The sequence below is a fragment of the Elgaria multicarinata genome, chromosome 3 (assembly GCF_023053635.1).
Source record: "Elgaria multicarinata webbii isolate HBS135686 ecotype San Diego chromosome 3, rElgMul1.1.pri, whole genome shotgun sequence".
NCBI classification, from domain to species: domain Eukaryota; kingdom Metazoa; phylum Chordata; class Lepidosauria; order Squamata; family Anguidae; genus Elgaria; species Elgaria multicarinata.
In genome coordinates, this window is record NC_086173.1 from 47,791,330 (window position 1) to 47,803,889 (window position 12,560).

The 12,560-nt window shown below is 47.7% G+C and overlaps 1 protein-coding gene across 4 annotated transcripts in view; it reads left to right on the forward strand.

Annotated features, from left to right (window-relative positions):
- The window catches only part of RBFOX3 (RNA binding fox-1 homolog 3), a 100,576-nt gene extending 97,953 nt beyond the window's left edge, over positions 1–2,623 (forward strand). For all 4 annotated transcript variants that reach the window (XM_063123202.1, XM_063123200.1, XM_063123199.1 and 1 more), the window contains one exon: positions 2,003–2,623. In XM_063123202.1, coding sequence (XP_062979272.1) covers positions 2,003–2,005 — 3 coding nt within the window. In that variant the 3' untranslated portion in view covers positions 2,006–2,623. The remainder of the gene's footprint in view (positions 1–2,002) is intronic.
- The last annotated feature ends 9,937 nt before the right edge of the window (positions 2,624–12,560 follow it).

Consider the following 12,560-nt stretch of genomic DNA (forward strand, 5'->3'; position numbering starts at 1 on the left):
GCTGGAGCCAGCGGGAGCTTCTTCAGGTGTCAGGGACCATTGCTCAGGAGCCGTTTCTTTAAGGAGCAGTAGCGAACTGGAGTGGGGTGAAGTGTGTGCGTGTGCAGGCACACAACCCCGTGCCCTCTCCTGCCCTTCCTGATCTTGCACACACAAGCACCCTCGGTACTTGCAGGGATGCCTCCTTGTAAGCAGCTTTATGCCCAGCATCAAAGAGGAGAAACATCCAAGCCATCCTGCAATCGCGTTTGCCATTTGCCAATCCTGCCCTTGCCCCGCCCCCCAATGCCGCTTCCAAGCATTGTCCACCGACTAGCCCTTGTTGGTGTCAATCATTCAACAAGAAATGGCCTAAAGCAGCCTTTCCACACAGCTGAAGACTGGGGGGAAGGATTCTGGGCTCGATACAGGGAAACAAAGACTCCAGGGCAAGCCATCCATCTCTCAGCCTTTACTACTGGAATTGTCCGGAGGAGATAGCTAGGCATCTGCTTCAAAGGCCGTTTTCCTTTTTTATCGTACATCCGGCCCTATCCTTCCTGCCTTATCTGGACCTCCTGTGAGCTCAGGCCCAAAGCAGCATTGCATGCTGGGAGTTGAGGCCTCCCACCGCCACCTGGCCACCATCACAAAACAAGGCCTCTGCCAGCCTGGGGGTCCTGAGAGACCACCCTATTGGCTGAATTAATGGGGCAGGGATGGGCTGTGCCTCTCCTTTATACTGATTGGCTTTTTCTCCGTCTTTGATGTTGCAGGCTAGTCTATACCGAGGAGGGTACAGCCGCTTCACTCCCTACTAGCAAGACAGACCCAGCCCCTCCTCACAGTAGTAACACTTGACTGCTCCTTAGAAACCAAACCAAACGGACACGGGCCCCTGCCCCAGTGCTGCTAGCCCTTGGCAGCCTAAGCCACATATTTCTTTACCTCAAGCCGCCTCTCACGCCTCACCTCCCACCTGCCTCTGATGGTGTGCAGCCGAGTTTGTTTCCATTTTGCAGAGCGACCAGCCAGGGGGTTGGGACAGGGGCCTGCTTTTCCCCAGACAAACCAGCAGCAAGCAGAACCTCAGAGGAGAGCCTCCTGCTTCCAAGCTTTCCTCCCATAGCCACCAGTCCTGTCAGCCCCTGGGACACTATTGCACTTGGGAGATGATGCCCAGCTGAGGCATCCTGTATCGTGCTGTGTGTTCAGGCCTCACGCATCCAAAGGGAGAAGATACAGCTCAGAGAACTCAGGATTTCACCCCTCTCACATGCCAGTGGCCCACTTTCCGCACTCACGCAGGATATCAGCGCCACTCAAGCTAGAGAGAGCCAGGTGGACGGTGCTGCAGGAATACTAAATGCACAGGCTCTGACCCTGCCCTTGCTGCCAGATGTGCTCAGCCTCCAAATAACTGCGGGGGGAGGGTCTTGCTCCCTCTTATCTACATGGGTGGAAATGTGACTTCCCCACCCGCCTCAACACACACACACACACACACACTCGGGATGGGATGGGATTGGGCTGTACTGCTAAGATGACCTGAATAGGGGCTGCAGGACTTTCTGAATTAGTGTCTGAATTGTAGAAGGAGAGCACGGAGGGAGTCCTTGCAAGGTTTCCTCTAGGTTTAGCGCATAGTCTGATAGCTGTATGAAGGAGCTGGCTGAGACCAGAGAGCGGAATGATCCCAGCTCCTGCATCAGTGGTGGGATATCAGTTCCATGCAGGAGATGGGTAATTCTCCATCGTCAATGTCCTGGGCAAGTCTGGCTCACGCACCTGTACAGAAGGACCAGGGGAGGTGAAGGCGTTTGTACAGAGACAGAAGGCAGGGGAGGGTGATGGTGAAGGATGCTGGAGATGCCCCGCCTCCCAGTTCTGGCATTTGGGACCAGCACACACAGCCAAAAAGTAGAAAGCCCCCTCCCCCCTCCCCCTCCCACCACCACTCTTCCCCCAGGCTACTGCCTGCAGGTTGCTCCATGGAACGTTCTGCCTTTGTTTTCTGTTGTAGTGAAACCTTCAGCTGTTTCCTTCTGGGACCAGGAAGGGCACACACAAAACAAATTTTTTTTAAAAAAAAAAGCAAAGCAACAAAACAATTACAAAACTAACGAGCCAAGCGACCGAGTGAAAGCCCCCTTCTGCCCACACATGCGCCCCCAAGCGACAGGCCACCTGGAGCGCAAGCACCGACCGGACAGATGGACGGCAGCGACCCACAGACTCTGCAAAAGCCGTCCATGCCAGGAGACCCGTGCCCTGCTCCCCGAGCCCACCCCGCTGCAGACCACGGGGCCAGGAGGGACAGGCACCGACACAGACTGGATTCTGCGGGCCCCGGGCCACCACCACGTCTTCCTTCCAGCCCTCCCGAAGAAGCGCCGCAGCCACGATGCACCTGCAGGGCGAGTGGTCCTGCGTCTCGCTTCCCAGAGCCTCCCACTGCTTTTTGTGCTTTGCTGGTTCATCCATTTGTCAAGTTGGCCAGGCCTTGGGATCCTGGGCGGGGCCAGGCCAGGGGGTTTCTGGGTACGGCCACCTTGGTCCAGGGAGTGAGGACCTCGGGCTTTTGGCAGGAGGGGGTTCTTTGAAGAGTTTGCACTTTCCCCTCCTCCTGAGGATCCCAGCCCCGCAGGGGGGGCACGCTCCACCCCGTTACGTTCCTTGCGGCAAGCCCAGCTGATCTCAGAGCAGAGTTTCTCTGAGATTGGCCCTGCCTCACCCTGAGAACTCCCAGCTCTGCTCTCGAGGGCTGCAAGATGCCACCCCTCTTTCCAACCACACCAGAGCCTGGGTACTGGGGCAAGCACGTCCCTCAAGACTGAAGGGCCGAGCCAGCAAGAGAGCAGCACAGCAGGGGGTGCGGCAGCTGTGCACCAGGGCATTAAGGCCAACCTCTGCGTGTCCCAGAGACCTGCTGGTGCAATGGGCACCCCCCCCACACACACACCATGGGTTTCCTCTCTGACCGCGGTCCTTAGTGGGAGAAGTGCAGGTCCTGTGGCCCGCTTCCCCCTGCCCCCAGGACCCGCCCAGGAGCCAGATGGACTCAGGACCTCCCCCGTGCCCCTGACCCCCTCCTTGGCTTATTCATCTCATGAAACCTCACTTTCTATTCAGCATTAAAGCTCCTGACACGCCAGCAACCAGATGATCCTCCTTTTCTATTCCCGTTGTATATAGCCCCCCCTCCTTGACCTTTACCACGCCTCCCTTGTACAAAGCTCCTCCTCCCATTTGCTGCCCAAACTCCCACCCTGGGAGCATCAGCCACCCACCCCATTCTGTATGCTTCTAAGGTGTGACCATTCAAATAAACAGTATTATTATTTATTGATTATTATTATTATTATTAAGATTATTAAGATGATTATTATTAAGATTATTAATAAAGGTTTCTTTCTTCAACCAGGACGGCTCAAGATTTTGACTGGGTAGTGGCTAAAAGTTGTGAATGGTGCAAACGGGAAGGGCCCTGGGAAAACGCTCTGGGGTTGAAACGTGGGGAGGAGGCGTGGCCTTTCTCAGCGTTATGCCAAATGCAGGCTGCTACAGGAAGGGGCGGGGCGAGATGAGATGGTTAGACAGGAGGAAGCTAGGAGGAGTACAGAGCAAAGGGAGTGTCCCTTGCAGAAACCACATGAGCGTGTATGGGCAGAGGTTCATGGAGAGCCAGTAAGGTCTGGGGCATCCTGTTCTGCTCACCTGTGGAACATGAAAACATCTTTGCCCATAAGGAATAGCCTGCACCTGCCGCCTAAGGGCCGTCCCTGTGGTTAGCCTCCGAATTAGGCTTGCACAACCAGGGCCATGACCCAACCCGCCAAATGCAACCATTGCAGGGTGGCCCACCAGGGGCGCCGCGAACCCCCCGTTTCCTACTCGCCTCAGCCTGCAAAACCTCGAGGGTGGGAGCACTTGGCAGGCCAACGTGTGCAGCCAGCGTGGTGGATCACAAACGGTGTGGGCTGCCCCCTATGCCTTTATTTAGGGATCAACCCACAGCCATGCTTGTTCCACACAGGTAAATTGTGTTTTTGATTGTTGCTTTTGGATGGTTTTAAACCTGCTGCTAGTAATTATATTTAAACTGTTCTGTAATTACTACATATTTACTATATAGAAGGGTAAATAAACATTCTGTGTTCACATCTCTCTCCACACCTTAATCGCCTGTCATTTCTCTCACCTCCCATTTCAATTCTCCCTTCATATGGAAACCATTCCAATCTTTGCCTTTTCCTAGACCCATAGAAATGGAGGGGACAGGAATGAATACTGTATTCGAGGCATGCACTCGGTGGATTTGTACAAGAACACACTACCATGCTTCTGTCCATTTCTAGAAAAGCTTCTGCCACTTGCGGTGGTGAAAATAGAAAGGGTTAGATCCAGTCTCGTTTGTCTGCTGTATATCCAACCCTGATCAGAAGTCACTGGTGCAGGCGTGTCTTCAGGGGGCAGGGGGATGTTTTGCCCTACACTCTGCCGACATCCACGTGACTTCCACCCCCACATCAGCTCTGGAGTTTGGACCCAAAAGATTTGAGGAAGTTTCTTGTTTGGCTGTAGTGGGGTCATAGAGGCCTAGGCAATGCCATACAGCACTGGTGTTCGGAGCACAAGATATATATTTTTAAATACTCCATTAGAGCTGAAGTTAAAGGAGAACATTTCAGGATTGAAGCCATGTGCCAGGGCAGCGTTTTTCAAAATGCTAGCTTGCTGATCTTGCTGCAATCATGCCCGCCTAAGCAGCCCTGGCAGTGTCAGTGGTGATGTATCCATTTCCTTAGCATCACCACATGTAGGGACAGGGCCTGCTGCACACCACAGAGTTGCTGAGATCCCAGTAGGCCAAACTCCCTGCTGCCAATTGCCTGCATGCCAGACCATGAGGAAATAATGGCCATTAGGCTTCTCTCACCAGCTCTGCATCAGAGATCAAGGGAGGAGGAGTATAGAAATGATGGTGTGAAAAACATGACAACAGAGATCACAGAGAGAGAGAGAGAGAGAAGGCAGTAGCTGATCCCTGTGAAAGGCTCTGAGCACTTTTTGCCACTGGAAGCCAGAGGTGTTCAAGAATGCCATCAGCTCTCACCGCCAGATTCCTTCTCTTTGTGGACATCACCTCCCTAGTTCTGCTTGGAAGAGGCAGCACTTCCCATTTCCTTTTCCATCAAGCTCAGGGTTCATTTGTTCACTGGAACACTGGACAGATGCCTCCTTTAGCCATTCTTTGCCATTTTACTTACTCTAACAGCTGCAGTTCCCCTCCCAGCCCTGCGGGCAGGCCGAATAGAGCAAATAAAATAGTCCTGCTACTGGGCCAGAGAAGAAATTATAGTTATGTGTTCCTTGGAAGGCAGGAGCTACATAGGAGTCCTGGCTTGTCGTATCTTTCTCCACCTCTTTTAGATCAGATGCCTCTCTCTCTCTCTCCCTCTCTCCCCCCTCACTCAGCTGTTTCCTAAACCACAAAGAGCATGCAGCACATCCAGAACAGTTCACTGTAAATCATTACATTTGACCAGTTTGTTCTCAAGCAAATATTAATGCGAGCTCAGGCCAAAGTTGCTAAGATACTGGTACAAAATTGTGCAAGGTTCTGGAATTAGACTTGACAGGGTTAACCTTAATTCTTGGAGCTGCAGTAGAGCAGAGGGGGCTCAGGGCCCCTTTCCATTGCACCAAGTCTTGAAGACACAACCAGCCAGGCATAAAGCTGTGCTGCCACCCTGTGGCCATTCTTGGTAAGTGCACTGTCCCCTTTCAGGCTTCAGTCTCTGGCACAGATATACAGGACTGGTTCAGAGCTGTCTGATACGCCAAAAAAAAAAAAAAGAGAGAGAGAAAGGGGCTGTGGCGGGGGGGGGGGGCAGTCAAATTAGGGCACCTCTAATTAACCATAGGTGTTTTTTTTTCAACCAGTCCAGGAATTTATACTTGCAAGTTTCTGAATGAGCCAAGATCTTAAACCATGGTTTGAAGTTTGTTTAAGATCCTGGCTTATTTTGAAGCTCATGATCACAGGTTTCTAGTTAGGGTGAAACACGAAACACAACTTCAAATTGCATTTAGGCATTCAGTGGAGTAATGAAGCAGCTACTTACTAAGCCAAGTCACACTTTTACTGTCCCTAAACGTGAATTCTAAAACAGAGGTAGGCAGACGGTAAAGTGAGATCAACTCATCATCTGGAGATAGAGCTCCAGATGATGAGTAGCAAATCAGCAAGGATTTGTCATTCCAAATTGTTTAACAATAGCAACAACAAAAATGACTATCGCCACACACACACCCCCTAAGTTATACTGCTTTGAAGGGAACCAGGAGTTTTTTCATAGAATCATAGAATAGTAGATTTGGAAGGGGCCTATAAGGCCATCAAGTCTAACCCCCCTGCTCAATGCAGGAATCCACCCTAAAGCATCCCTGACAGATGGTTGTCCAGCTGCATGGAAGAACCGTGAGCTCTGTTCAGTTCTGGTATTAAAAACAAGCCAACAACAACAACAAACCACGTCACATTCCTGGGCTTAGAATTCTTTAATTCTAAGTGTATATAGAATCCTAGAATAGCAGAGTTGGAAGGGGCCTACAAGGCCATCGAGTCCAACCCCCTGCTCAATGCAGGAATCCACCCTAAAGCATCCCCGACAGATGCTTGTCCAGCTGCCTCTTGAAGGCCTCTATTGTGGGAGAGCCCACAACCTCCCTAGGTGACTGATTCCATTGTCGTACTGCTCTAACAGTCAGGAAGTTTTTCCTGATGTCCAGCCGGAATCTGGCTTCCTTTAACTTGATCCCGTTATTCCGTGTCCTGCACTCTGGGAGGATCGAGAAGAGATCCTGGCCCTCCTCTGTGTGACAAATTTTTAAGTATTTGAAGAGTGCTATCATGTCTCCCCTCAATCTTCTCTTCTCCAGGCTAAACATGCCCAGTTCTTTCAGTCTCTCTTCATAGGGCTTTGTTTCCAAACTCCTGTTCATCCTGGTTGCCCTCCTCTGAACACGCTCTAGCTTGTCTGCATCCTCCTTGAATTGTAGAGCCCAGAACTGGACATAATACTCTAGATGAGGCCTAACCAGGGCCGAATAGAGAGGAAGCAGTACCTCACATGATTTGGAAGCTATACTCCTATTAATGAAGTCCAAATACTCCTATTAATGCAGCCCAAAATAGCATTTTCTTTTCTTGCAGCCATATTGTACCGTTGGCTCATATTCAGCTTGTGATCTACAACAATTCCAAGATCCTTCTCGTTTGTAGTATTGCTGAGCCAAGTATCCCCCATCTTGTAACTGTGCATTTGGTTTCTATTTCCTAAATGTAGAACTTGGCATTTATCCCTATTCAATTTCATTCTGTTGTTTTCAACCCAGCACTCCAGTCTATCAAGATCACTTTGAAGTTTGTTTCTGTCTTCCGGGGTATTAGCTATCCCACCCAATTTTGTGTCATCTGCAAATTTGATAAGCCTTCCCTGCACCTCCTCGTCCAAATCATTAATAAAAATGTTGAAGAGCACTGGGCCCAGGACTGAGCCCTGCAGTCCTGTTTTGTACCTGGCATTGGTTGATGGGTCTAGGAGTTCTAGTAAAAACCAAAGTAAACATCTGAAAGTCTGCCCACTCCTGTTCTAAAGGGTCCACAAAGCACACAATGTTGTTGGTGTTTCTTGATTTCTAAGTTTTACTGGCAATTCTGGGGAAGGAAGCAGATTTGTTTCTCACTGCTGAAAATGACACCTTCAAGAGGATCTACTAAACAGAATATAGTAAAATAAAAAGTGGAATTGTATTGTGCATTTGTTAGCTGCAAAAAATAAAATGGTAGTAAAATAATGGAAATTAAATAGAGCTCTGACTCTTAAAACAAAATTGGATACAATTATTAATAAAGCAGAAATTAATATTTGGTTTGGTCTGGAAATGGATAAGGCAATAGTCCAGTATTTTAGTCATATCTGGTTGACCTTAACTTTGGGGAACGATAAAATTCAACATTTTCAAATCTCTTTTTTACTTTACTCTCCCCTCCCACCCCCTCTGATTATTCTGTCCCTTATATCACCCATTTTTTATCTTATGATGATTAAACTCAAAATGGAATCTATGCCTCAGTTCCCCACTTAATAGTATCAGCAATCCCTTCCTGCAATCCTAAATGGGCAAGGTTGGGAAACAAAAAAGCATACACTTCCAGCATGAACATGGTGCAAAAACAACAACTCCTTTAAACTTCTGGGATTCAGCAACCAGGAAAAATGTGTGCTTGCTCTCAACATGGAGTTAATTCACCAGTATAAATCCCATGTTACTTTGGTGCAGTCACTTTCACTGGTATATGATAACTACCCTGTGCTCAGGAGTTTTGCGTTCAAAATGGTACAAAACAGGGTGCGTTAAAAGCCAAACTGTGCTATTAAAAATCCTTTAAAGCAGCCTTATCTAACCTGGCACCCTCCAGATGTTTTGAAACTAAAACTCACATCATTCCCCAGTCAGCATGGGCGCCCGCAAGGGTAAGACTGCTTTAAGGTGTTTAAAAAGTTGAAATGGCAGTCAGTCTATGAATGTGGAGTATTTTGATAACACTTATCAGAAAACGAAGGACAATTAACTGTAGAAGACTAAAGCTTCCGACGAAGGAGAAAACTGCTCTCTGAAATGCGCTGAGCATTCACATAAAATAAAAACCCTTCTTCCTCCAGCACCGGAGACACGTTCTCCTTTTTCCCCATCTTGCTTTAAAATGTAACAAAATCTATTAAATACAACGGCGCAAATCCTTGTGCGTCACTAAGACTGAAACACTTTACGCCCACGGAGAGCAAGATATACAAAATCCCTGGGATGCCCTCAGAGCTCCACTGATGCAGAACTAATTTATTGTTTTGTAAAAAAATTGCCAGTGCACATCTCTTGCCACCAATGTATATGTACACCCACACCCACAAAATACGATAGCCAGACATATTTTGACTCCCATGTCTTCCTTATAGTGGAATAAAATTATTAACATATGTAAAATAAATCCAAGGAGAGCAAATAATCCCCTTTTCAAGCTTAGGATCAAGGCAAGAATTCACTATGTCCTAAAACACCTCAGAATTAGGGGTGTGCACGGACCCCCCCGATCCGTTTCTCTTCGAGATCCGCAATTTGCAGATCGGGCCGCTTCGCTCCGCCCCGCTCCGCCTATAGTCCGCTCCACTCCACTGCGGAGCTCCAGATCCGGATCGGAGCTCCACTTTCCCCCCCCCCCCATAGGCTTGCATTGAAATCCAAAAAAGTCTACAACTTTTTTTCTGTTAAAGTTAGAAACCTCAAGTTTGGCACCATGACACCTCATGGATGTATACACACACATGCCAAGACTCAAGCCAATCCAAGCGTCCCCTGATTTTGGGGGAATTTATGAAAATCGGACACCCTATTTTCAGACATGGACTGTTCTCCGACAATTTGACAGATAAAAAAATTGGAAGCAGGCACCCTCACAGATGCCATCTAGATCCACATTCATGCCAAGTTTCAAGCAAATCCCATCATCCCCTGATTTTTGTCGGGGCTTAAACCTCTTAACGCACCACCCATAACCCCAATTCACACCCCTTTCAACATCTCCATCAATTTTCACGTTAGAAACCTCAAACTCGGCACCATGATAGATTATCCATGGATACACATGCATGCCGAGACTCAAGCCAATCCCATCATCCCCTGATTTTTGGGGAATTTATGAAAATCGGACACCCCATTTACAGACATGGACTGTTCCCCGACATTTTGACAGATTAAAAAATTTGAAGTGGGCACCCTCACAGATGCCATCTAGATCCACAATCATGCCAAGTTTCAAGCAAATCCCATCATCCCCTGATTTTTGGGGAATTTATGAAAATCGGACACCCCAGTATCTCAGGGATTTAAAGCTGCAGACAGCTCAATGGGGCCATTTCAAAGGAAATCCCAACATGCCATGAATTGGGGAGTAGAGATAAACCTATATGAATCTTCTTCCACACTTGAAAAATTGATTTGGAACTTCCAAAAGTCTAAGTGAGCGCAGGAAGGACTTATCCCCTGAGTCAAAGCAGGACACACACAAACCATCCCTGCGAGGTGGGCAGGGGAGGAGGGAGGGAAGGCAGGCAGGCAGGCAGCAGACATTTCTGGGGGGCATAAGGAAGTGAGCCAAGTATAGTTTCAAAGCCAGTAATGCAAACCATCCCTGTGAGGTGGGAGCAGCACAGAGAGATGCCTTTTCTTTTGCATCCCATAACTAGGAGGCTAGGAGGATAAGAGTAAAGCTTTGTGATCCTTGCTTCAGAGTTGATTGATTGCACTGTGATCACAGCCATTACTAAACAACAAAATAATAATGTTAATAGCAGTACTAATTAATATTAATAGCAACAATAACAACAACAACAATAATAAGGAGTTGAACCACAATGAAAGCCTGCCTGACTTCACTGAAGAGGAAAAGCCAGGAGAGCTTGGGCTATGGGGTGTAAATAATATAAAATGGAATAAATAAATAAATAAATAAATAAATAAATAAAGGAGGGGTGGAATTAAAAGCAGCAGTGCTGCTGAATAAACAACAATAATTTTTTAAAAAAGGCTATATCTATCTTTTACCAGTAAGAGGGGAGTGGACGTGCCCAGAGGGAGGGGGAAATAATGCCAATTTGACTATCCCTGTCTAGGGACCACTCTTTAAGAAGCAAACTTACACTTCAACATGATAGGCATTGCTTCTCCACTGGTGACTCTTTGGAGGGCTCTGATGACCCTCCAAGGAGTGCACTGGGCACAAAAACATGCCCTAGGGGACCTCATCCCCTTGCACCACATCTATTCAGTTGTTCACCAAGGTTAGGGTGGGTAGCAGTGCTGTGTTTCCTATCTGTTATTTATTTGCTTAGTATATGATTTCAGGTTGTGTTTGTGCATTTGGTGGGGCTACTGTTTTAAAAACCACTGGGAAAAGTCCGTTCAGACTAAGAAAGAGAAGTTCCCAGTATCCCAAGTATCCCGTTTTGCCTATCCCCTCCTCCAACTTTGGGATCATGTGATCATGACCGGAAGTTGACTCTGCCCCTCAGCACTTCAAAAAGGTAAATCTCCCGGTTTTTTTACCCGATTTTTAAAAAAATTCTAGCAAGCGAACCGCACCACGCAGAGAGCTGAGAGTAGGCTCAAAATGACCCCCAGCCACGACTCTCTAAGCACAAGAAGTTTCAAAAAGATAGCTTAAAAAACAACACAGTTATCCCCTATTCTTTTCCGCAATGCAATCCTATGGGCGAAATTTTCCAAAATGGCGATCGGATCGCGCCGCGAAAAGAGAAGCGCTCCGCCTATGGGCGTTTCTCTTCGCCGTGCTTCTACGGGTCCCCGGTCCGCTTCTACTCCGCCTCTGGGCAAGGCGGAGCAGGCCAATTTGCTTCTGATTCTCCGATTCTAATCGGAGCGGAGCACACCTCTACTCAGAATTCTCTCTTCCTATATTATAAAAACAATGAAGCAAACCATTTCCCCCAACAGAGAAAATGGGGCATGCCGGGGTTGTGGGGCTTTTTTTCTTGTCTAATCATGCATAGGATTGCACCCTAAGTTAACTTTAACTATAGTAGTGTCTCTAACACACCTTTTTTTCAGGGAAAAGAGAGTGGTGATTTGGAGCTCCAGCACACCAGCGATTTAGCGCTCTTGCCATGCCTGGTGTGTGGATTTTCAGTACGGTACTCACATGACGCCATGCCTGTCGTCCTGACACCCTGCCTCTTCCCCAGCCTTTTCCGTCTTTTCTTAGAATGCCTAAAGACTGGATTATTTTCTCTAAGCGCATTTTCCTTTGTTGGGGGGCGTGTGCTGTTGGCTTGAATGGATTGCATCAGGTCCTGGCAGGGAAAAGCGATCTCTCCCAGCAGCCGGCTCCAAGCCTCAATGTAAAACCCAAACCTTGCATCCCAGGCTCGAAAGCATTTTTTAACATCGTACAATGCCCAAATCTCTGCAGAGACAGGATTGTACTCCCTCGATGCCCCCAAAGAGCCAGACTAAAGGGTCGTTCCATTTTTGCCAGGCAGAAAGGCGGTTTGGTTGAAGTACTCATCTGACAGGACCTGTCTTGTTAAAGGGGGGGAAGGAGCAACCAATGAACTGGAAGGAGAAAAAGAGAAGGGTGGGGTGGAGTGGAAGAGCAAACAAGCAAAAGAGCATCAGAGGTAAAAAAACACAGAGACAAAGCAGGGGGGGAAATTACGTGTCATGGAGCCCTTGGTCTCATTTCCAGAGCTTCAAAAGCAAGTGTCTTCCCGTCTGATTTTCTGTAAAATGTTGGTGCTGAGAACTGATCATTTTACCTATGTATCAGTCTACAAAAACAATCAAATAGGTACTTCATTACTCCGGCATGAGTCAAGTTCCAATTTCATCACTTTAAGCTTTTTCAGTCTTCGTGACACATAACTATTTTTATTAACATTGTATTTTACAGATTTCTATATTTTAAAAGGTTGTTTTAAGCATATGCTGTAAATGAATCA